This window comes from Guillardia theta (assembly GCF_000315625.1).
Source record: "Guillardia theta CCMP2712 unplaced genomic scaffold GUITHscaffold_143, whole genome shotgun sequence".
NCBI lineage: Eukaryota > Cryptophyceae > Pyrenomonadales > Geminigeraceae > Guillardia > Guillardia theta.
The window spans coordinates 99,292-121,140 of NW_005434531.1; the positions used below are offsets into that span (position 1 = coordinate 99,292).

At 50.2% G+C, this 21,849-nt stretch overlaps 5 protein-coding genes across 5 annotated transcripts in view; 4 read left to right on the forward strand and 1 right to left on the reverse strand.

Annotated features, from left to right (window-relative positions):
• Positions 1-271: 271 nt before the first annotated feature.
• GUITHDRAFT_119292 (hypothetical protein) lies at positions 272-1,891 on the forward strand (the record flags this gene model as incomplete). The annotated part of the gene is made up of 1 exon (XM_005821470.1): positions 272-1,891. One exon carries the CDS (start codon positions 272-274, stop codon positions 1,889-1,891), a length of 1,620 nt encoding a protein of 539 aa, XP_005821527.1.
• A 4,873-nt stretch (positions 1,892-6,764) lies between these two features.
• On the forward strand, positions 6,765-7,022 carry GUITHDRAFT_51156 (hypothetical protein; the record flags this gene model as incomplete). The annotated part of the gene is made up of 1 exon (XM_005821471.1): positions 6,765-7,022. A coding segment is annotated over one exon (258 nt), but the record flags the coding sequence as incomplete, so codon positions are not given.
• An 8,568-nt stretch (positions 7,023-15,590) lies between these two features.
• On the forward strand, positions 15,591-16,354 carry GUITHDRAFT_98043 (hypothetical protein). Its single transcript, XM_005821472.1, has one exon. It carries the CDS (start codon positions 15,674-15,676, stop codon positions 16,244-16,246), a length of 573 nt encoding a protein of 190 aa, XP_005821529.1. The 5' UTR covers positions 15,591-15,673; the 3' UTR covers positions 16,247-16,354.
• A 289-nt stretch (positions 16,355-16,643) lies between these two features.
• GUITHDRAFT_119295 (hypothetical protein) lies at positions 16,644-17,502 on the reverse strand (the record flags this gene model as incomplete). The annotated part of the gene is made up of 8 exons (XM_005821473.1): positions 16,644-16,775; positions 16,823-16,866; positions 16,914-16,995; positions 17,047-17,097; positions 17,147-17,193; positions 17,249-17,318; positions 17,364-17,416; positions 17,460-17,502. The coding sequence occupies 8 exons, from the start codon at positions 17,500-17,502 to the stop codon at positions 16,644-16,646; spliced, it is 522 nt and encodes a 173-aa protein (XP_005821530.1).
• Positions 17,503-19,210: 1,708 nt separating this feature from the next.
• GUITHDRAFT_160231 (asparaginyl-tRNA synthetase) overlaps positions 19,211-21,849 on the forward strand; it is a gene marked incomplete at its 5' end in the record, with an annotated part of 6,905 nt that continues 4,266 nt past the window's right edge. The window contains 6 exons of the mRNA XM_005821485.1: positions 19,211-20,374; positions 20,606-20,668; positions 20,792-20,865; positions 21,078-21,177; positions 21,369-21,465; positions 21,601-21,718. Coding sequence (XP_005821542.1) covers positions 19,214-20,374; positions 20,606-20,668; positions 20,792-20,865; positions 21,078-21,177; positions 21,369-21,465; positions 21,601-21,718 — 1,613 coding nt within the window. The remainder of the gene's footprint in view (positions 20,375-20,605; positions 20,669-20,791; positions 20,866-21,077; positions 21,178-21,368; positions 21,466-21,600; positions 21,719-21,849) is intronic.

The following is a 21,849-nucleotide window of genomic DNA, read 5'->3' on the forward strand; positions in this document are numbered from 1 at the left end:
CCTCCTCTCCCCTCTCTTCTTCTTCTTCTTCTTCTTCTTGCTCCTCCTCTCCTCCTCTCTTCTTCTTCTTCTTCTTCTTGCTCCTCCTCTCCTCCTCTCTTCTTCTTCTTCTTCTTCTTCTTGCTCCTCCTCATCATCATCCTCTGCTCGACCTACATGGTCTAGTTGCATCACAGACTGTATCCTCTCTCACTCGCTTCCGTGGGTATCCAACCTCCTCCAGCATGCTATGCTGCTGGAGCTCTTAGGTCTGTCTGCCCCATAGTTCAAGATGCCTCCTCGTAGTCCCAAACGGCGGAGCAAGTACAGTGCATTCATGATATCCCCTGTGACCGCTGGATTGCTCATCGCTACACCCAACATCCTTTTGCTTCTTTATTTTTTCAGTGCCGATGTCCATCATGCCAAACATGAAGACGGATCTGAGTTGATTCGAGGTCAGGCTGCTGTAAGGCGCCAACTATCAGGGAACACAGAGGAGATTCTGACTGACATCAAAGTCGAAATCGTCAAGCTCGAGAAGCATCAGTCGGAGATACAGAGAGAAACTTCGCAGATCCGTGATGATCTCGGAGTGGTTATCAAGAAATTCCTGTTATTGCGGGACAGATTCAAGAATCGATCGATTCAACTTGATTACAACAGAAACACTTCCGAGCTTCATGGGACCTCTCGCACACAAGTCAATCAATCGCACACCAACACACAATGGCTGCAACCGCCGCAGCTTCAGCCGCAACCGCCGCCTTCACCACAACAGAGACAGCATCTCAATCTCACCAATGAAGACAATCATGCTGAGAAGGACCTTGCCCTTGGCTTGGTCGACAAGCTCCATGAGGAGTACACCTCCATCTTTGTCCTCTCCCTCCGCCGATTCTCCCCCTCCTCCGACATCGTCCTCTTCCTCAGGGCCTCCACTCCCCGACTCGACGCCCTCCTCAAGAATCATGGCGTCATCTCTGTCAAGTACGCAGAGGAGGACATCTCGCAAGCAGCGATGAGGAACCATAGCTCCTTGACGTACCGTTGGCTCGTGTTCGAGCGTTTCTTGGACCTTCATGGAAAGAACTACAGGCGCGTGCTGCTGGCAGATGTTGTACAGGTTGCTTTCCAGTCCAACCCCTTCGACGTGATGAAGAAACCAGGGCTGTACGCCTTCAGCGAGTCCATCAGTCTCAGTCAAGACGAGTGGACGTCGAACTGGATCCGGGCTTGCTTCGAGAGCTCTGTCCTGACGCCGCTGCCCGACAAGGAAACCCTCAATGTCGGGTACGTCATGGGCTCCATTGACCGCGTCTTGCCCTACGTCAAGGTCATGGCCGCAACGATCAGGTCCGTCACCCGAGCTGACGGCTGTCGAGGTGAGGGCGTGGACCAGGGCGTGCACAACGTCGTTGCCTACACCGACGCATCTTTCAGCGACCTCGTCGTACAGAACCAGAACAACGGAGCTGTCGGGGAGCTGCAGAGCCCCTTCGCCATGACTTACAACGCCGGGGTGAAGGCTGTTATCAACGGGATGGGTGTAGCTGCAGCAGTGGTGCTGCGCTACTACCACGTGCCGGAGGTGATGAAGCTTCTGTTCAACAGCTATGTGGTGTGGGACGTACACAACGTGTCGAAGGGGACGGGGGGCTGCTGGAGGTACATGCTGATGACCCACGTAGAGCTCTTCAAGGGCCATGGCGACTTCGCAGACTCGTCGGTAGAGAGAGTCGCATCACCGCTGGGCTGCTGTGAGATATGCGACCGCAACCAGCAGTGCAACGGCTTCACGCATTTCGACCAGACGTGCTGGATGAAGTCGATCTCACGATCGCCGAAGCCAGAGGAAGGGTTTCCAGTGCCTGAGAGCACCTCCGGCTGGAAGATCTATACCAATCTGTGATGATGACATGGTGATGGCATGCTCAGAGTTTTTCCATCACTTTCTCTCACTGGAGCATGTCATGTATGTCAGTTGCACAACAGGAATACTGACTTGTGCAGATATCTGTTTTCTTTTTTCACTCCATGTCCTTATCTGCAAAGTTTTGCCTTGGAGTATGTGCTGTTGTGCGATAGCAGATTTACAGTTTTGGTCAAAAAAGAATCGTTTATCAGTTTCAGCGGAGATCTCCTCAAAGCATTTTTGAGTCAGAGCTAAGTAAAGAAATAACCTCAACAATTCTTGTAGCAAAATCGCCTCCTCCTCCTCCTTTCTCATGTTGCTTGCTTGTTGCTACTTTTATTCTGTTGATGGTTCAGGCTTTCGTAAAACAAAGTTTGATTCACCTGGTGATTAATTCTTGTGGAAACCAGGGCATCGCCCTTGCGAGTACATGAGATTTCATTGGACTTTTCCCAGGCAACTTGTACAACTCCGATCTCTATCGCAGTGTTTCAAAGGTACTAAAAGGTTAACAATAAAACAAACCTCGAAAGCATCTTTGAAAATTCTTGACAAAGACTGCTTCAATGAAACTTTACAAGGATGTGATCACTTCTTCAAAAACACGGAGGAGGATAAACCTTTCAACTGAAGAAAACTTGCAGCGCTCCTCCAGAATTCAAGAACTTTCGGAAACAATTCAGGCAAAGAAATTGCTTGTTTGGTCAAATCTTTGATTTGATAAAGATTTTCATCAGTGAATGTTTCTCTCAAATTCTCCCTCCCTGAGTTGAGAACGATAGTCAAGAAATTGAACCATACGGATAGATTCTCCACGGTTCTGAACTCAGACCCTGCAGGGCACAATTTTGACACGTTGGCAAAAGCCTTGTTTAAGATTATTTTGAACCATGGTAGCCGGTAAAGATATGAGCCAGAGATGCAGGACGAGACTAGTGCTTCGAAAATAGGCACAACAATTTCTTGTTTTGTGTATGCAGGCCAGACAGGATCAACCATAGCTTGGATGCAACATAGCAAAGAACGATATGCTGCACCACACAATGCCTGACACGCAAGGTTGCACGTTGCCTTAGCTCTTAATTGTTCGAACAGATGAATATAGATGTACGCCGTTGCAGTGATAGACACTAGACTTGACTGTACATGACATATTTCGATGGAATTCGAGAGGCTCGTTATGAACTTCTCAAGGAAATTTCCATCTGTAAGATACTCTGTAAATTTCTCACCTGATTTGTCTGCAACAGCAAGAACAGAAATCATAAGTATATTGACTGGTTCTGTTTTTCTAGAATCCAAAGATGATGAAATAGATGTATGAAGTTTTTTGAAGACTGCATAACTTTCTGAAGCATTCAAAAACTTGGTAAAAATCGCTCCAAGGAGTTGGCATGTGCTTTTTTGGTAAAGTTTTGCTGATTCACAAATGTCTTCTTGCATTCGGAGAGAAAGCTTATGTATAGTTTGAGTTTTCAGAAGAGTTGATTTCGCCTCTGAGTGCCATAAAACTGCAGAAATGGTTTCAACGATTCTTGCATACAAATCCTCGTCTTTTGAGTGCACCAACAATAGCTGAAACATGATTTCAATCAATCCCGAGCGAATCAATAAAGCAACTCCGGAGGACGCTTCTTGATAGACCCAGTCACTACAATCTGATGTCAGTGCAAGCACTGTATTGCATTGCGGCAAGCCTTATCTTACCGTATCATTTGGAGTACTTCTGAAGTTGTATCAAGAGAGCATGTCCCATTAAGTAGATCAATTAAACAATTCTCTGAGCTGCTGTTTTTGCAAGCGATGAAATTCATAAGTTCCAACTCATGGCGTTTGAGACGATCAGATATTTCGATGGATCTTCGATTCTGCACCCAAAGAAGCAGTAATGCTTTTGCTGTCACATTTTCAAAGCTTTGCGAAACCCAGACATGCATGTGCACTATTAGATCGGGATCTTGCAAAAGGTCATTTGTTGTTATGCTCTGTACAGTGAAACAAAGAATCAATATTGATGGGAAAAGCCATGTGAATGTCACTTACAGCGCACAAGTCTTCAATGAATGCTGATTCCAACTCGAGTCTTCCGCCTTTCTGCTCAATTTTCATCAAAATGAGAAGAAAATTCTTTGCATTTCCAGTTTGATGTATCAAATGACTATAATTCTTGGATATTCTGTCAATCCATGTCTCCAACAAGTGATTCTTGCAAATAGTCTCGCCATAGTATAGTGAAGCCGCAAGCAGACCAATGGTGCCAGAAACAAGCCAGATATCATTCATTACTTCCAAGTTTCCATCCACTTCTTGCGATAGAAGATTTTCAAAGGAAATCGACTCCAGTATTGATAACTGATTCTTGTCTGGAGCATCTGTAAATCCTAGATTCTGAATGAGGGTTGCGAGAAATGCTACTGCATTTGTCCGTGTTTGTGAACCAGTCTGGTTATTCCCCAGCAGGTCAATGCAAGTCCCAAGGAAGCCTGAGCTCGTTGCAAATCACATTCAAACAAATGGAATTGTTTAGGAGGTTTCACACCGCTTTTTGCAAATTTTGAAGCCAGACGTTGTTTACAGCTCAAATCCTCCAAAGTTGCTTTAAGAAGATCTGTTTCAATTGTCAAGTTGTATCAAACCTGCATTTTCGATACTTAGAAATGCCGCCAGACAATTTTCTGAGATATCCTGTGAAAGAAACTCACTCTTCCCAGATTCAAATTAAAGAAAAGCGTTCCAAACCGAGTATAGTGACATGACTCTCAAAGTTACTGTACGTTCTGAACCTCTCACGATATGGTTCCGTATCTCGTAATCTTGGGAGGTTTCTTGTAGTATTCTTGACAAGCAATCAACAAAACAGGCGACTGCTTTTTCATGTGTGTATATGTTGTCTTCACATTTTTTCAAGAGTTGCAGACTTGAAATGATTATGTTTGGCTTGAAATTCACGTCAAAGATACAAGGGCAATGTCTTTCCCATGTCAATGGCTGTTCTAATAGAGTTAAAAGATTTTGCCATGTTGCATACAAGACATCCTAAAATAGTATATGAGATCTGTCAACCATCAAGACTCAAACACTTTCAACCGGATCATATGACACCCGAAGGCCACAACAGATAGCTATTGAAATTTCATCCATATTGGATGATATCAAATTTGAAGCAATAAGGCTACGCATGATGTGTCAGACATACCGGCATCAAAAGCAATATACCTTCGTATAGAGGAATGCCAAAGGATGAGCAGCCGATTCTTACCGCTTTTCGCGTATTCTTGTCCTAAGCCAAGATACGTATCCAGGCCAAACCTCAACATTGTTTTCAATTCCAGTGCAGTCTTGTTTGCAATTATTATATCAAGGGTCTCGAAAACCAATTCCATTATCTTCTCGTCCTGTTCAATAGTGCACATTTCAAACCTGTAATTTTCAATTTATGACTTGCAATGCGTGTCAAAGATATGGAGTACAATATTGTTGGTATTTCATGACAATGCAGGAATTCTTCTTGCATTGTTCTGTCGATCTGGGCCAGAGCTGTTTTACACAGTTGCAAACAAACAATCTTTTCTGATAAGGTTCTCTTGATAAGGAGTATCTTTCTCCAGCTTCTGCAGAAAGAGTTGTTTTGAAGGACTTGGACACAAGATCCTACAGAGGATGCACAAATAGCAGAAAGCAATTGGAACACTGAAAGTGAAATACTCTATTCGGGAATGTCATTGGATAACAAATAATCAATCAATCAGACCTCTTCTAACGCGTCGACGTGATCCAAATCATCTTCTAAGATTTGTCTTATCAAAACATCTCTGATATCATTAAAAGCGTCCGATCCCATACTGCAAACTTGAAGCTTTTCGAAGAATACGACAAAAAATCTATCTCTTGCCAACTGAATTTTGCTAAGAACTTTATCAAAAATTCAATGAGATGATACACACCTGAAGTTGTTTGAGGACTGAATAATCTTTAAGCTATAGATCAAGAACAAGTCATTCAAAGAGTAGTGATTGAGAAGATTTGGCATTCACCTCTTGGCTTATCGCTAATTGTCCTGGACTCAAAGGACATAACCCGTTGGCCAAATACAGCAGGAAGGAGCGGCAAGAGACAAAGGTCTCAAACCAACTTTCACTCCTTACTGTCTCTGACAAAATATCAACTAGTCCCTTCTTGATAGCACTAAACGGAAAAGACAAAGATTAGATCTGGAAGCGTGCTTCAGTGACCAACCTCTCCAAATTCCCTCGTAAGTGAAGTTCAAAAGCCTTCAAGATAGAGTGCGGCTCCAGTCTCGTCGAGACATTGAATCTTTGTAAGAGCAATTGACTCGATAGTTTTCTTAGCTGCAAGTCCTGGGCGATTACAAAGCTCGACAAGAGCATCTTCACAAGCCTGTCTTCATGCTCCGCAATGAGACAGCCGGTAAGAATCATCCAGTTGTTGGATATCAAACCTAGCACAACTTGCTGTAAGCAGAGACAAACAATCATGTTCGATCAAGATTCTACCAAGACGAACGACTGACATCGTCGCATCTTCTAGTTTCCACAGGACTTCATCGACCTCTATCCCGGCCATATCGATCGCAAATTTTTTTCCCGCCTTTCTACCCACAAACTTCGCAATAAAAAGACGTTACTCTGCAACGGACGAATAACGTTGCAACCCAAAGCCGTTGGTTCAAGTTGCTACCGCCCGGCCATGGGGCAGGAGGGAGGAGAGAGGGAGCAGAAGAGGGAGCGAGCGCGAACTCTGCATGTAAGATGAAGCAGAGCGCAGCCACACACAAGGAAGGACGTTGACACACTTGCTTTGAGTCCAGGGAATCAACAGTGAAAGAATGCCCCACTCATCGGAGCTTTGCGTCGGGATTCAATCAGCAGCAAACCTGCCGAAGATGGATGTTCTAGGAAGTTGTGACGCCTACTGCATCCTCCAGTGGGGGGACGATCAGAGAAAGACCAGCACAATCAAAGGCTCGTACAATCCCACCTGGAATGAAGAATTCCGGTTTTTAGTCTCCCAAGGACAAACCAGAGATCTGGAAGTGAAGGTCATGGACTGGGACAGGATGACGAAAGATGATGAAGTTGGAATTGTGACAATCAGCTCAGCACAGATTGAAGAGATCATGTCCAAGCAAGACGCAGCAGATCTTGTTCTGAATCTTCCTTTGACGATGGGCGGTAAGGAGGTGAAGGGAAAACAAAAGGATCGCCCTTCAACCATCACAGTGCGTCTCAGCAAACAGGCGACTGTAGACCACAAAGCAACAACCGAATCTGAACCGAAAAGGTACGGAATGATGGCAGAGAGCAAGAATGCGGACATAGTTCAGATCGCAGAGCCCGCTGATCACGGTAAGTGCGATCAGCAGATTGAAGTTGCTCCCTTGCAAGTTCAAACACTCGGGGAGAAGCCTGGTGTTGTTGAGCATGCAGCAGATGCTCGCACCTCGAAAACTAAAGAGGAGGACAAAGGTATGAAATCAGCTCCATCAGCGTTTGTCGGCAGGGGATATATGCTCGGTAGGGGATCTCTAAAGCAAGTCAGCAACGCGATCCCGAGCAACAAGTCCAAGGCAGCAACAAGGAAGCTTCTGCAATCTATCAACCATTTGATCAAGAACGAGAGCAAAATGGGAAGTGAAAAGTTGGCTGCCGATGATCCACGACGGTCGGAAACAACCTTCTCACACAATGTACCCGACACTGAGCACGATTTCCACAAAGTACGTGAGAGCACAAAAGAGTTGCAATCCCTTCTTGCTTCCATGATTGCGAGAAAAGATGAGGTTTGTTCTGAAGAGAGATCACAAGAAATCCTCTCTCCTCGCCACAAGGGATACGAGAGTGAAAGACATCAGCCTTGGACTCATGGAAGTATAAAAGACATTCTCGATGGCCTTGCAATTGAAGACGGCGTTGTTGAGGACAAGGACTTCTTCGATGATAAAAGTCTTTCTCCGCACAAACCTATCGCTGATGAAACAGTGAGGGAGTCAAACACAAACCCACTACAACCGGACGATCAGCTAAAGAAGAAATTTCTGGTGGTCCACAACATGAAGCTAGAGACACCTCAGGCCTTCACGTCCAGATGTGCATTGTTTCAACTCACCGCGGTAATGAATGAGTCAGTGAAATCCAAGACGAACAAGGTGGTTGTCTGTTCTGATATGTGACAAGTCATTGCGTGTTGACATGCGATCTCGTGAAGGTGACAGCGTGCAACGGAACAGCCAGGTGGGATCAAGTCTGCAAGTTCGAGATCAGACCTGGGAAGTTTTCAATGAGGTTCAAGATAAAAATGCACGACGATGCTTCTGATGAGGTGACGCCCGTTGACCTGCCTCTGAGACTGACTACTCTTCTCACCGAGACTGACTACTCTTTTTGTCAGGCCAACGTAACACTGGGAGCGACTGAGTTCCAAGGATCGGACGACGGGGAGAACGGAGTCGTTTTTGATGGAGCTCTGCCAGTATATTCAGCAGCAGAGCAAGTGGGATTGCTGTTCTGCACGATGAAGTTTGTCAGGGAATCGAGGGATCCTGGACTAGCAAGAGGAGGCGAGGACGAGGGTCAATTGCATTCCGAGACAGTGAAGAAGAGCATCAGCGAGGTCAGGGACACTCTACAGACATGGAAGGATCTGCTCGAAAGGAAGCAGGAGAAGGCTGAGAGCAAGGAGGAGGAGGAATCGAACGGCGCAGGGGAAGGTGGCGAGGAAGCGAAGGTTGACGCAGCCAATGTGAAAGAGACTGGAGGTAACGAGCGGAGCTTGGATGCTTCTTGCCTGTACTCCCGTGCAAGGAGACGGAGGGTTGTTGAGAGGCAGAAGGATGCTTTGACTTCTGCCCTCCTTTCCCACGGCGATGGTGAGTCCAGACCTCACAAGGAGTTGTGGCTCCGATCAGCTGACGAAGAAGCTTGGAGTATGATAGATCGTATGAAGGCTTTATTGCTCCATACATGACTGTAGTTTACATCTAGATACAACTTGATCTTTTGAACAAGTGAAGCAAAATTATGCCAGGTTGCTCGAAAAGTTTTGGTAGTTTACATGTAGTTACAAACTTGATGTTTTACACAAGTGAAAAGAAATCATGTCAGGTTGCAGTCAAGTGCCGCGCTATAGCCTGCAGGAGTGAATCAGCACAAGGTGGTAGAAAGGGATGAGGGTTGTTTGTAAGCACAGGAATGAACTTTTGCAATCTCCGAAAAGTCGTGACTTCATAATAAGAGCACATGCCCCCACATTCAACACAACTCGATACAGATTGCTTCCTCTTCCATCGGGTTTAAGTGCACAAACCACTCGTAAATGTTTGAGCATAATGGAACGATGGGTTATCCTCCTCCCATTACAACATGTATCGTCTCTCACATCACCTCAGACGTCTTCGATGTGTCAGAGACAACATCTCCACACTCTTCATTACAGCCCCTCTGCCTACCTGCAGGAGGCATGTAGTTTCGAGCATCGCTATCATTCCCCGTTGGCTCGAGTCGTTGCCATGCTTGCATACCAGACCGCTAGGACACGAGCAAGCAGCAAAAGATACTAGCTGTTTGTCCCGGCGATGCCCGCCGGAGAAAGACTTTCCGTGTCCGCGTGAAATAAAACAAAGTGAAAAAAAGAATCCCGGATAATAAAAACAAATCTGTAAAACATCATTTGCCGCAATGCCGGAGTACGACAGTCTCCACGTAAGCTGCCACGTCGTCATGACGAACTTCCCCGCGGCCTTCACAGCAGCATGTGCTCCTCCCCTCCCCTCTTCTGCTCCTCCTGCTCCTCCCTCTCTCCCTCCCGTCCCTCCTCCCTCCCTCCCTCCCTTCTCTTCCTTGCTCCTGCCAACATTCTATCCCCTCCCAGAGGTGTCCTCCCTGGGCGACTTCCAGGTCTTCGCTCGCCACAGGGGGAAGGAGGTTGGTCTTGTTCTGGTGCAGCAGCCGTCTTGTCCTCTTCCTCCTCTCGACTTCTCCTCCTCTGCTGTCTGGTGCCCAACTTGTGTAGCCCTTGGCATGGACAAAGGGGAAGGAAAGCAGAGCGCGAAGAAGCGAAAGAGAGGAAGGTCTTCAGTCGGCTCCTCCTCGGCTACATCAGCTACATCAGCCACATCAGCGTCTTGGGAAGCAATCAAGGAGTGGACAACCCAACTGTTCGAACATGTCGAGCCGCAAGGACACGTCAGATCGATCGATGGGAGGGAGGAGGTAGGGAGTGGAGGGAGGATCGGAGGGGTCCTGACATGCGAGGATCTAGCTCAAGGTCGTACGATTGACTCTCCGTCGGGGGATGCGCGGGAAGCTTCTCCTCCTCAACCCTGACCGGGAAGATCATGCCAGGAGCCTTTCGAATGCAAAACTGATCCTAAAGCGGTGATAGTTCATCCTTCAATGCATTTCTCCCCCTCTCCCTCCTCCCTCCCCCTCTCCCTCTCCCCTTCTCCCTTCTCCCTCTCTCTCGATCCCTCCTCCCATCCCTCTCCCTCCTTCCTCTCACTCTTCCCTCTCCCCTCTCCCTCCTGCCTCCTGCCTCCTGCCTCCTGCCTCCTGCCTCTCCCTCTCCCCTGCCCTGTCCCCTCCTGCTCTTCTCCCGTCCACTTCCCTATCCTCTTTTCCAACTCGTTCACTCACTTCATCCTCATCCGCCCTGCTCCTCTCCTCTCTCCTCTCCTCATCCTCTTTGCAGGTCAGACGGTGCGCTTCTGTCCCTCATTGACTCCCGTCCTCGAGTTTCATCTTCAGCGCGAACGGCAGATACGCCATCGTCCGCCTCAGCTCGGTGAGAGCATCATGAAAAAGTGACACACCCATCCAATAACTTACATGTTTCTCTCCTCCCTCCCTCCTCCCTCCTCCCTCCTCCCTCCTCCCTCCCCTCCTCCCCTCCCTCCCCTCCCTCCCCTCCCTCCCCTCCCTCCCCTCCCTCCCCTCCTCCCTCCTCCCCTCCTCCCTCCTTTCTCCATTCTCCATTCAATTTCCATCCGTTTCCAGAAGCAGGAGGCGATTAACGCATCTCAATCCTTGAGCAACAGCCCGTACCTCCAAGGAGCTCGCATCACCTTCAAGCGGAGGATACGGAGGAGGAAGGCAGGGGAGCAGGAGCACGAGGAGCAGGAGGGCGAGACGGTTTTTGCCTTGTGTCTCCTTACATAGTGAACCTCTGGAGTAGGAGGAGAACGCGATCAGAGCAGGAAGCGACGAGGAGGCGATGGAGGACTCGGTGGCAGAGAGTGACAGCGGGGAGGAAGGGGAGAGCTGGGGTAGAGCTGGCGGGAGGAGGAGGTGGAGGAGAAGCGAGTTCCAACTAGGTGACAACGTGGGAACGTCGGGGAGTCTGTCGTCGTCAATACGAGCTTTTAAATCCTTCTCACGTAAGGATCTTGCTCCTGCTCCTGCTGCTCTTAATCTTGACCGCCCACCCCCCACCGCCCACCCCCCGCGCCGCCTACTCCTCCTCCTCCTCCTCCTTCCCCTCCTGCTCCTGCTCCTGCTCCTCCTTTGCTCCCTTCCGCCTCCGCCTCCTCCTCCTTTTCCTCTCGCTCATTATCCTCTTGCTCCTCCTCCCTTCCAATCCAACGTGTAGTCATGTGAAGTTTCTACTGATGGTTTGATAGGTCTCTCGGAATCAAAAGCAGAACGAGTGCCAGAAAGTTCAGGAGCAGGAGCAGGAGCAGGAGCAGGAGCAGGAGCAGGAGCAGGAGCAGGAGCAGGAGCAGGAGCAGGAGCAGGAGCAGGAGGAGCAGGAGCAGGAGCAGGAGCAAGTGGTAGAGTGAGAAGGCGACGGGGAGAGGGAGGAGGAGAAAGGCCTCAGGTTGATGATCGAGTGCGTGAGAGTGAGGAAGAAGACGAAGAATCGAGTGACGGAGGAGGGATTCAAACAGAAGGGGAGGAGGCGGAGAGGGGCGATAGCGCAGGTGATGAGGAAGGGAAAGGAACCAGTGTAACACAAGGAACCAGAGGAGGAGGAGGAGGAGGAGGAGGAGGAGGAAGGGGGAGAGGTCTCACAGCGCTGCTGAGCCGCCTGAACGATAAAGCGATGGAAAGAGAGTGAGAGGAGCGGAATGAAGGAAGGAGAAACTTTCATGGGCCGCCTTTGAGGGAGTAGCAGAGGAGGAGTGGGAGCGAACGGAGGTGGCAGGCGAGCTGCGAGAGAGGAGACGATACTGAGCGCAGGGGAGGAGGAGGAGGATCTTTGACGGCTGAAAATCCACAGACGAGGACGGGCTTGAACCAACCTGCTTGCTGCGAGGAGGTGTTGAACTTGCCAAAAAGGAGTCAGGTGGATCACGCGCTCAGTGGAGGTTGGAGTCGATCAGGAGAGAGAAGGAAAGCGGAGACGAGGAGGAGAACGAAGAGGAAGGGAACGAGCGAGATCGGGAGGACCAAGGGAGGACGAGGATCGAGGACGAGGAGACTGCAACTGAACTGAGGGGACAGAGAGGCTCGAACGAGGACGACTCACGCTTATTCGGGGGCAGAAAAGCTGGCAGGAGGAGGAGGAGGAGGAGCAACAGCAGCAGCAGCAGGATGGACAAGCAAGGAGTGGTGATCGTTGTGGTTGTGGTTGCGCTTCTCCTCTGCATGGCCATCTGCGTCATGGTGATCTGCACGGACATCTGCAAGACTGTTGCGGTCCCAGGTCACGTCCCCCTCCAGAAGAGGATCTCCTTCCCCTCCTTGACTCGCCCTCGCTGATCGGACGGTCACACGGCTGAGCACTGCGGCACGTCACGGCGTCGAGCGCCCAGAGGCAGCCTGCTGAAGTCTTACTACAAGTTAACCGTGCGGTTTTAATGAACTCCCGCCGACGACGCCGGCAGTGACCGTGCGAGAACTCGCGCCCGGACCGGGGTACGGTGACGGCCCGAGTCACAGGGTGATCGGACCGGCCCAGGCCTGACCGGGCGGGCGACCGTACGGTACGAGTCACCGTCGAGCCACTCACTGGCACTGAGTCAGGGCCCGGGGTGCCTGTCACTCCGGCGAGACGGTACTACCGGCCCCGCACGCCGCCGTTCAACGGTTACCGCGGCCCGGGCGGTAATCTGAGTTCAACGGTTGGTATCGGCCGATCATTCAAATTATTGTGCCAGCTTCAAGTGACTCAAACTTCTTTGAGTCAAGTTACGGCCTCATCAGCACTTTACTAGTACAGTTACTAAGGTTGAAAACTCGGACTCAGTACAATGACAATCAGGAGAGTCGAGGAGGCTTGACCCTGACACTCAGTGACTGTCGCACAGGCCAAACGGCGAGAAGAGAAAAGACAGCGGAGAACCAAACCCGGCAATCCTGCCGACTGCTGTCCCCCATACGGCCAGTGACTTCAGTCTCACTGGCATGTTACCGTAGAACTAGTTAACCGGCCGGCCCCAACTCGGTCCCGGCGACGGTCGGAAGGTCCGATGCGGTACTATCTTTTTAGTCAACAATTAACACAGCTGTAAAGCCGCCGTGCTGCTAACCTTCAGAGATATAAAGGCAGCGCCGTGCCATCGACCCAATGAACATAAAACATTATAAAACGAGTATTGTGCCAGGATATCCTATATGAAAGCGAATATCTTTAAAATAGTTTTACTATGATAAAATATTTTATACCGGCTCGATGACCTGAACCGTCGTAACTGCCCTGACCTGGGTGGGGTGATATAGAAGCTTGATCAGGGGTAGGGTACCTGCTCCACATTTTGAGACTCTTCTCTTGGGACCAATGTGACCAAAGAACGACATAGTAGGGGTACAAGTTCCAGGCGATTCATGGGTAGGGTAGGAGAAGGGAATAGAGTGGCTTCTAAGGGTAGGGTAGTCTACCCCACCCATCAAATGCCAACTCACCAAAGCAGCAGAAGGACACGGAGAGATGGGTTCATTTCAGCAATATCGTTCTTTTACGTTTTCAAATTTAACTGACAAGCTTCAAAAACAAACAATAGGTATGTTAAAACCGATTTTGATCCTCTACTAGGAAGTGGATAAATTCAAGCTTTTATCATAGGGAAAGGAGATCTTTTCGATATTGTAAAACCACTTTTAAATCCTCTACACCCAAAGGTCTACTACCCCCACCCGGTGTGTTTCAATTGCTAAATGTTCACTACCCCTTAGATATCCATCTTTTACCCTCCTTTCTCCCTCTACTCGCACCCACCCACCCTACTGTGCCCTAGGTACCGTAGTTGTATCCCGTCATTTCTGTGTACAGTAGTCTTGATATAAAAATCTTGTTCAACTCGAGTACCCCTCACTATACATATATATAAATTGATAATTTTAAATTCCTTCAGTACCGGGGGCTATCAGTATTTCGATGCGATGTGGTACAATTCTCAAAGAATTGGTAGTAGCGCATACATGTATAAAATATCAGTGCTACCAATAAGAAACCCCTGTTTTATAGTTAAAATACATCCAGGTCTTAAAACTCTCCGCCGCTCCACGTCCTCCATGGTGGGAGGGGAAGAACAGGCGCAAACGCATCTAACTCGATGGGCGCGAATGATTCTGACCGCCTCCCCCACCTCTCTATTATGATAGCATGGACATCTCCTCCTCTCCCCCTCCTTTCCTTGGACACAGTGCAGACGCCACAAGTCATCCCTTGCATAGTGCAGCAGAGCGCCTGGCTTTGTTCTCGTTTCTTCTTGTGGTCTAGGGATTGTTTTGATCACTCTCCCTTGTCTTGCTGGAAAATTCATCGCTGAGTAACATTTATGAACGAGTTTGACTGGTTTTTGTTGGCTTCTCTTGATTTCTTATAATCCTACTTCACTCCTTATTCATCCTCATACCATTGCACGGCCTTACACTTAACGGTGTTCTCCTGCCATGCTTCTTTTTGATTGCCATCACTGCATATCATGGTCGTAATATGATCCTGTCATCTGCTAGTATTTATTTAAACTTCCCATCAGCCCAGAATCTATCTCTGGGTTGTCGTTGCTTGCTATAATACAACATGTATACTTTAACTCGATTTGAGATGCTTCTTTTTGGATGTGGAATTTTATTGGCCTCTGTTGACCCATCATGAATTCTACATGCTATCTGTGTGCACAAGCAGCGAAAGTTACAATTCTTAAAGTTTTCTTGTCGCGTGAAATCATAGGGTGCTGATTTTTTTTTTTGGCAGATCTATTTCAACTTGTTCGTGAAAGGGTGAAAATGCGATTCCTTCACCTTAGAAAGTGATTGTGAGAGGATCCTTGTTTGATAGTCGCGCGCCAACATGTCGAAGTCTTGCCTTCTTCTGCTTTTTCTCTTCGTTTCCTTCGAAATCTCAGATGGTTTTAGCAAGTCTTTTGTTCTCCAAACCATGCAGCGAACGTCGTCATGCAGCCATCGTCCCGGACGCAACCTCCTCCTCTCGATGTCTCAGCAGCCCGGAACCGGGGGATCTGAGCGCTCGGTGGGGCAGGAGAGCCGACCAGTGGTCTCGGGCCGTGAGGAGAAGAATGTCATGACCAAGAAGATGAAGGCTACAGCTGTGCTGGAGGCACGGGGGGGATACAGCCTCGCCACCCACGTTGACTTCTCGGGACTCTGGACAGTCTGGCTCAGCGAGAATTGCCCGACCAACCTCACTTCAACCCTGGCAGGCCTCACGGACAGTCGCGCCTCTCAGAGGAAGGCAGCCGTCTGCAACCTGCTCAAGAACGCGTCTCCCGGACAGGGAGCCCCATGGGCTGTTGCAGCGCTAGCAGCAAGGCTAGGAGACAACTCTGCTTGTGTGAGAGAAGCGGCGGTGAAGGGCTTGGCGATGATATCGGAGAAGGGAAACCGCAACGTTGTGCTCGCCATGGCCGAACTGGTCGAGGAGGAGAGAGCCATCACTGTGAGGAGTGCAGCGCTGCAAGCTCTGACAAGGGTGGCTGAGAGGGGGGACGAGGTAGCTGTCGCGCCTGTGCTGAAGCTGCTGCGGCGGGTTGAGGGCACAGAGAGAGGAGATTTCTTCTCCCCTCACCTCTCCCCCATCATCAGCAAGAATGCTGCCAAGGCCCTAGGTAGCCTAGCAGAGTACGGAGACCTCAAGGCCCTCAAGGCGCTTCACCTGCGCGTATTGGACGATCCGAACCCTGTGGTGAGGGAAGCAGCTGCGCGAGCACTTGGGAGCATTGCGAACATGGGTGACCGGCAAGTGATCTTCGCCCTCACGATCTGCCTGGAGGACGAGGACGAGGGAGTTCGACGGTCAGCGATGAGGAGCCTCAAGTCGTTGAAGAAGAAGGAGAAGGACGACGGAAGCCTGAGCGACTTACTTGCGGAGGAGGACGACATGCTCGAGTGGTACGCGACGTGGTTGTGGCTGGTTCCTCTAGCGTGGGACTGCTGATAGTCGCACAGCGTCTTCGGACTGTTCGTTGTTTGTTATTCGTTCATCCCCTGTTTCTCTTGTGTGTAAATTTAGACCTTGTGTGATTATTGGAATCAACTTTTATTTGTAATTTCTTAAATCTTCTTACAGCGCAGCAAAACTCAAATACTAATCTTTCAAGTAAAAGGTTACACGAGGAGGTGGGGCACGAGCTTACGCGCGGGTCCTCCTCCTCCATTCTTATATAACCATGCGGCATCATACGCATGTTAATCTTGTCATAGAATGTCACATGGACCACTTCTCAGTCTGTTGCCCAGCTCTTCCCATCACACTCCTGCTCCGCAGGAGCTGCTACGGAGGAGCAGCTACGGAGGAGCAGCTACGGAGCGCAGCTGACTGTGACCCTCCCTCGTTACTCGCTAGTAATCGGCTCCTCCCCCTCATAATCGTAGTCACGTATGATGGACTTGTACGTGACGATCGACTGCCCTTCCTTGACGAGCCCAAGGCGGACAATTGAGCCCTTGTCTCCACGCATGAGAGCCTGTTCAAAGTGTCAACAAGAGCGCTGGCGCCTGTACCTGCACTCACATCTACGATGTCCTCTAGCGTGAAGTTCTGCAGGTCATTCTCGGCTACGAGGATGGGGGTCAGAGTGACGACATGGCATCGAGCACAGCACCATCGGGGTCTTTGAACTTGTCAAAGTGGAGGAAAAGTTCCGAGATGTCAAATGCGTCGATGTAGAGAATCCGGTCCCCAGCCTGAGCAGGAGGAGGGTGAGAGGACGCAGAGGTGATGGTGAGTCATGATACATCAACACATCCTGTCTGATCAGCGGGACCTCCATCGTAGACTTTGTCGACCTGGACGTTTCAGGCTTCAGAATTCTGCCATTCTACTTGAGCAACTCACCATGACCCGCGAGTTCGCCACATCGATCGACGTCTTGATCCCAATGCCTGCAGGCAAGCAGCGAGGCTCAGGATGAAGAAGCAGGATGCAGGAGCTGCTCACCCCACTTGTTCGACACACCCTTCCATCCTCCGCTCCTGCTCACCCTCCTGCGTAGCTGCCTCTTCATGGCCTGAGTGGGCACTCAGGGTCAAGAAGCCAACATGGGAGAACGTACCTTCCATCTTGGATCCCTGAAGAAGAAGTTCTCGTGCATCCAATCATGAATGCCTGCGAGCTCGTCAACGACCTCCACGGCCTCAATGCCGACAACCTTGCCCGTCGTCGATGTCCAGAATGCTCTGCGTCGTTCCCATCGTTGCCCTTCTTGCGATAAGTGAGTCCTAGTATCCCTGACATTCAATGAGATATGGCAAAAACATTATAAATGTACAGTGGGAGAACCATGGACAGTGACGATACAATCACATGTGACACCAAAACATTGGGGTTTCTTAACGCAGCAGTTCAAGAAATGAAGCTTTGTTTCTTCTTAACTGCCACAAATCCAAACATCGCATCTCTCTCTCGCTGTATTCTCTTTGTTCCCTCTATCCTGTTGAAATTTCGTGCTAGGTGCTGGTCTGTCGATACGCGATCACCATTCCCTGCATTCTGCAGCCATGTCTCTCAGTCGCATTCCTTCCTTCATCCTGCCTCTTCTGCACCTCACCATTGCTCCTCCTCCTCCATCTCTCAGTATCTCTTCATCTTCTCTTTTCGCTCCTATCATCTTTCATCTTCTTCTGTCCTCTCCCTTGACCCCTCCCCTCTATCCTCTCCTCCTACATTGTTCCCAAATAAGGCCATGATAAATTGCGATCCCGATCACCCCACCCTCGCCCTTCCAAACAGTATCTGATCACCCACCCTTTAATATATATCTCAGTACCCCACCATACCTCATATATGGAACCACCCTACCTTCATCCTAGAGTAGCTCAACAAACCTTTCAGCCCACCCACCTTGTTAACCTTTGGACCCACCTTTCACCTTCAATTCCACCCCTAGCACCACCGGTTCTAAGAAAAAAGACGGCAAAAAAATACATACCCTACCTACCTTTTACCATCTTGGACTCAGGAAAGATAAGGGTACTACAATATACTTTTACGTGCACCCCACCCGACGATTCATATGAACTTTCGGGACCCCACCCCTCCACTTTACAACACCACAACATCCTACCCCACCCCACCCCGGGATGTACTACCCTGTACCCCATGGTCTGTATATCTTTCAACCCCCTTTGCTCCTGGTTCCGATTCTGCTGAGGCCACCATGACCCCCCACCCCAGATCAACTTGGATCATGAGGGGGTGCTGACAATGTTCCTTGGTATGACTACCCCCTCCATTTAGCTTCATACTACCGGTTATCTGGGACGTTTTTGGCTTTCGCGGCATCAACCCGACCTGCAATGCCACCCCCGTCATTTGCGTGAATGGGTACCTCTACCTACCCTTCTGCACTTGTACCCACGCCAATTTCGAACATACCCCTATTTAAGTTCAGTCAAAGTACTCTACCCCTCCATTTACGTTCAAGTCACTTATGAATTGGACCCTACTTTCGATTGTATTCGGTGAGGTACCCTACATTATCCAGCATATACCCCCAATCTATCACCCCCACCCTTGCCTTTGACCCTTTGCAAACTGGTACCCCCAAAAGACACGTTTGGTACTACGGTAGCGACGCTCAGTGACACGCGCCGGGCCAGCCCCTGGGGCTCAGACGATCTCATTCAGATCTCAGTGCCAGTGCCATCGGGCCGTCAATTTTCCGTCCGCTGCCGATCCGGTTACTTTTTACTCAAAGTTAAGTGAAATTTAGAAGGACTGACTGGAGGTCATCCATCTTTACTGGTACCACTACCCCTGGACCTTCACCCACCTTGTCCCTCTTTTTCTGTTCAAGTACCCACTAGTTTACTGGTAACAGTACCGGTGATGATTGAAATCCAGGGACCCCCACCCAGTCACTTGCTACACCCTCATCCTTCAAAGAGTTCAAGAGCGGCCCCCATGCAGCGTGTGGTCGGGCTACTGTCGTCCCGCTCCCGCTCCTCCTGCTCCTCCCTCCTCCCTCACTCCCTCCTCCCTCCCAAGGCGATGGTTTCCTCCCGTCTTAGGAGCTCAACCTCCTCCTCCCTGGTCACCAGATCGCGTGTTCCCCTTGCCATCGTGCTAGTTTGCTGCGCAAGGCACGTTGCTGGTTTTGCTCCCTCCCTGTCATCCCTGTCTTCTCTCCAGCATGGGATTCGTGCAAGAACGAGCTTTGTGTGTGGAAGGCTCCCCTCAACCGCTCGTTCTGACTTGCGGAGGAAGTTTGTTGCTCCCTGCCGCTCGCTTGCCTCCAGTACACAGGATGGTAGCTTCACGAAGGATCTGGAGGACGAAATCAAGAAGCAAGGGGATGTGGTAAGAAACATGAAAGCAGCCATGAAGGAAGACAGTGCCTCGCACAGCAAGGAAGAGCTTGACGCCGCTGTCAAGAAGCTCCTTGACCTCAAGGCCAAGCTCGAGGCTCCCAAGCAAGAGGAGGAGAAGGTTGCGGTTGTGGGCGACGCTCCCGTGCGAGTGAGCAACATCGGACCCCTTGCTCTTGCTCGCAACCGCCTCAAGGTGCGGGAGATCATGATGTCGCAGGAGAACCTGGTGGGCAAGGAGGTGATTGTGAAGGGATGGGTCAGGACGGTCAGGTCACAGAAGTCGTTCTCCTTCATCGAGCTCAACGACGGCTCCCTGCCCAAGGGCATCCAGATCGTCGTCAACGCCGACCTGCCGACGTACGCGGAGGTGGAGAAACTCTGCACAGGAGCATCGGTAGCAGTCAAGGGGACGATTGTAGAGAGCCCTGGGCAGGGGCAGCAGTACGAGGTAGCAGCGAGTGAGATCGAGCTTGTCGGGGACTGCAGCGGGAAGGACTATCCTCTGCAGAAGAAGAGGCATACGCTGGAGTTCCTCCGCAGCATCGCACATCTCCGTCCTCGTACCAACACGTTGGGGTCGATCGCTCGCGTGCGGTCGGCGCTAGCGCAGGCGACGCATGCATTCTTCCAGAAGCAAGGGTTCCTGTACCTGCAGTCGCCCATCATCACGGCGTCAGACTGTGAGGGAGCAGGCGAGATGTTCAGAGTCACCACCCTCCCGTCTGAAGTTGACAAGCTGCCCAAGACCAAGGAAGTGTGTGATGGAGGAGGAGGAAGGGGAGGAGGAGGAGGTGGTGGTGGTGGAAGGAGAGGAAGAGGGAGGAGGAGAAGGGAAGAAAAGGAGGAAGGGCAGAAGAAGAGAGGGAGGGAGGGAGGGAGGGAGGGAGGGAGGGAGGGAGGTCATGGTGGAGAGAGTGGAAGTGGGTCGGTGGACAAGGGCACAAGGAGGAGGAGAGTGGAGAGGTTCTGAGATAAATTATGTCAGGGCTCCATCGATTACTCGAAGGATTTCTTCGGCAAGCCTGCATACTTGACCGTGTCAGGACAGGTGAAAGGAGGAGGAGGAATTCAAACAGAGCATGCATAGAGAGGGAGGCAGTGGAGAGGAGAGAGGAGAGGAGAGCAGAACAGGATGCAAACACAGCTGATCAGATTTCTTTTTGTCTTTTAGCTCTCTGGCGAAACTTTTGCCTGCGCACTCGGCGACATCTACACTTTCGGGCCAACTTTCCGTGCTGAAAACAGGTCGATGAACAATCCTCTTTTTTCTCCTTATTCTCCTCTTTTCTCTTCCTCCTCACTTTTCTCCTCTCTCCTCCTCTCCTCCTCTCCTCCTCTCTTCCTCTCCTCTCCCTCACATTTCCCCCTCCTCCTCTCCTCGTGCCCTTCTGCTCTCGTTCTTCTCCTCTCTCCTTCTCGTTTTCTTTCACCCATCGGTCCTCTAACTTCATTCTCAGCCAAACTTCGAGGCATCTTGCTGAGTTCTGGATGATTGAGCCGGAGATGGCGTTTGCCGACCTTCAGTCTGTCATGGAGAATGCAGAAGCATACGTGAAGGTGAGCAGAGTGCAGATGAAGATCGGAGTGAAGGAGACAAGAAAAGAGGAGGAGCAAGAGGAGGAAAGAAGAAGGACTGGGGCAAGACAGGAGGAGTGAAGGAGTGAAGCAGAGAGGAGGAGGAGGAGGAGGAGGAGGAGGAGGGGGAAGGAAGAAGAGGAGTTTTACGATGTTCTGACATTGACTGGCAGTTTGTTGTCAAGCATGCGCTTGAGACGTGCGGAGAGGATCTTGCATTCTTCAACCAGATGTATGATAAGACGCTGCTGGAAAGGCTCAAGGACCTGGGTGAGTGGTGGAGCAGGAGCAGGAGCAGGAGCAGGAGCAGGAGCAGGAGCAGGAGCAGGAGCAGGAGCAGGAGCAGGAGCAGGAGCAGGAGGGTTGAGAGGAGGAGGGAGGAGGGAGGAGATAACGATGGAGCAGTCGAGAAGCCCTTCGCTAAGGTCTCCTACTCCGAGGCGGTGGAGCTGCTCCAGGCAGAAATCGCCAAGGACAAGAGCAAGTGGCAGTACCCGGACGTGAAGTTTGGAACTGACCTGAGGTATCCAGCGGGAGGAGAGGACGAGAGAGCTGGGGCGCGAGGTGGGCAGGAAGGGGGGGGTTAGCCCGGGAGGGGGTGGGCAGAGACGGGGAAGAGAAGATAGAGATTTGATTTGAAAGGGAGCAGGATAA

Coding starts and splice junctions, on each gene's coding strand:
- GUITHDRAFT_98043 (XM_005821472.1), top strand. CDS start 15,674: ATGATATCGGAGAAGGGAAACCGCAACGTTGTGCTCGCCATGGCCGAA.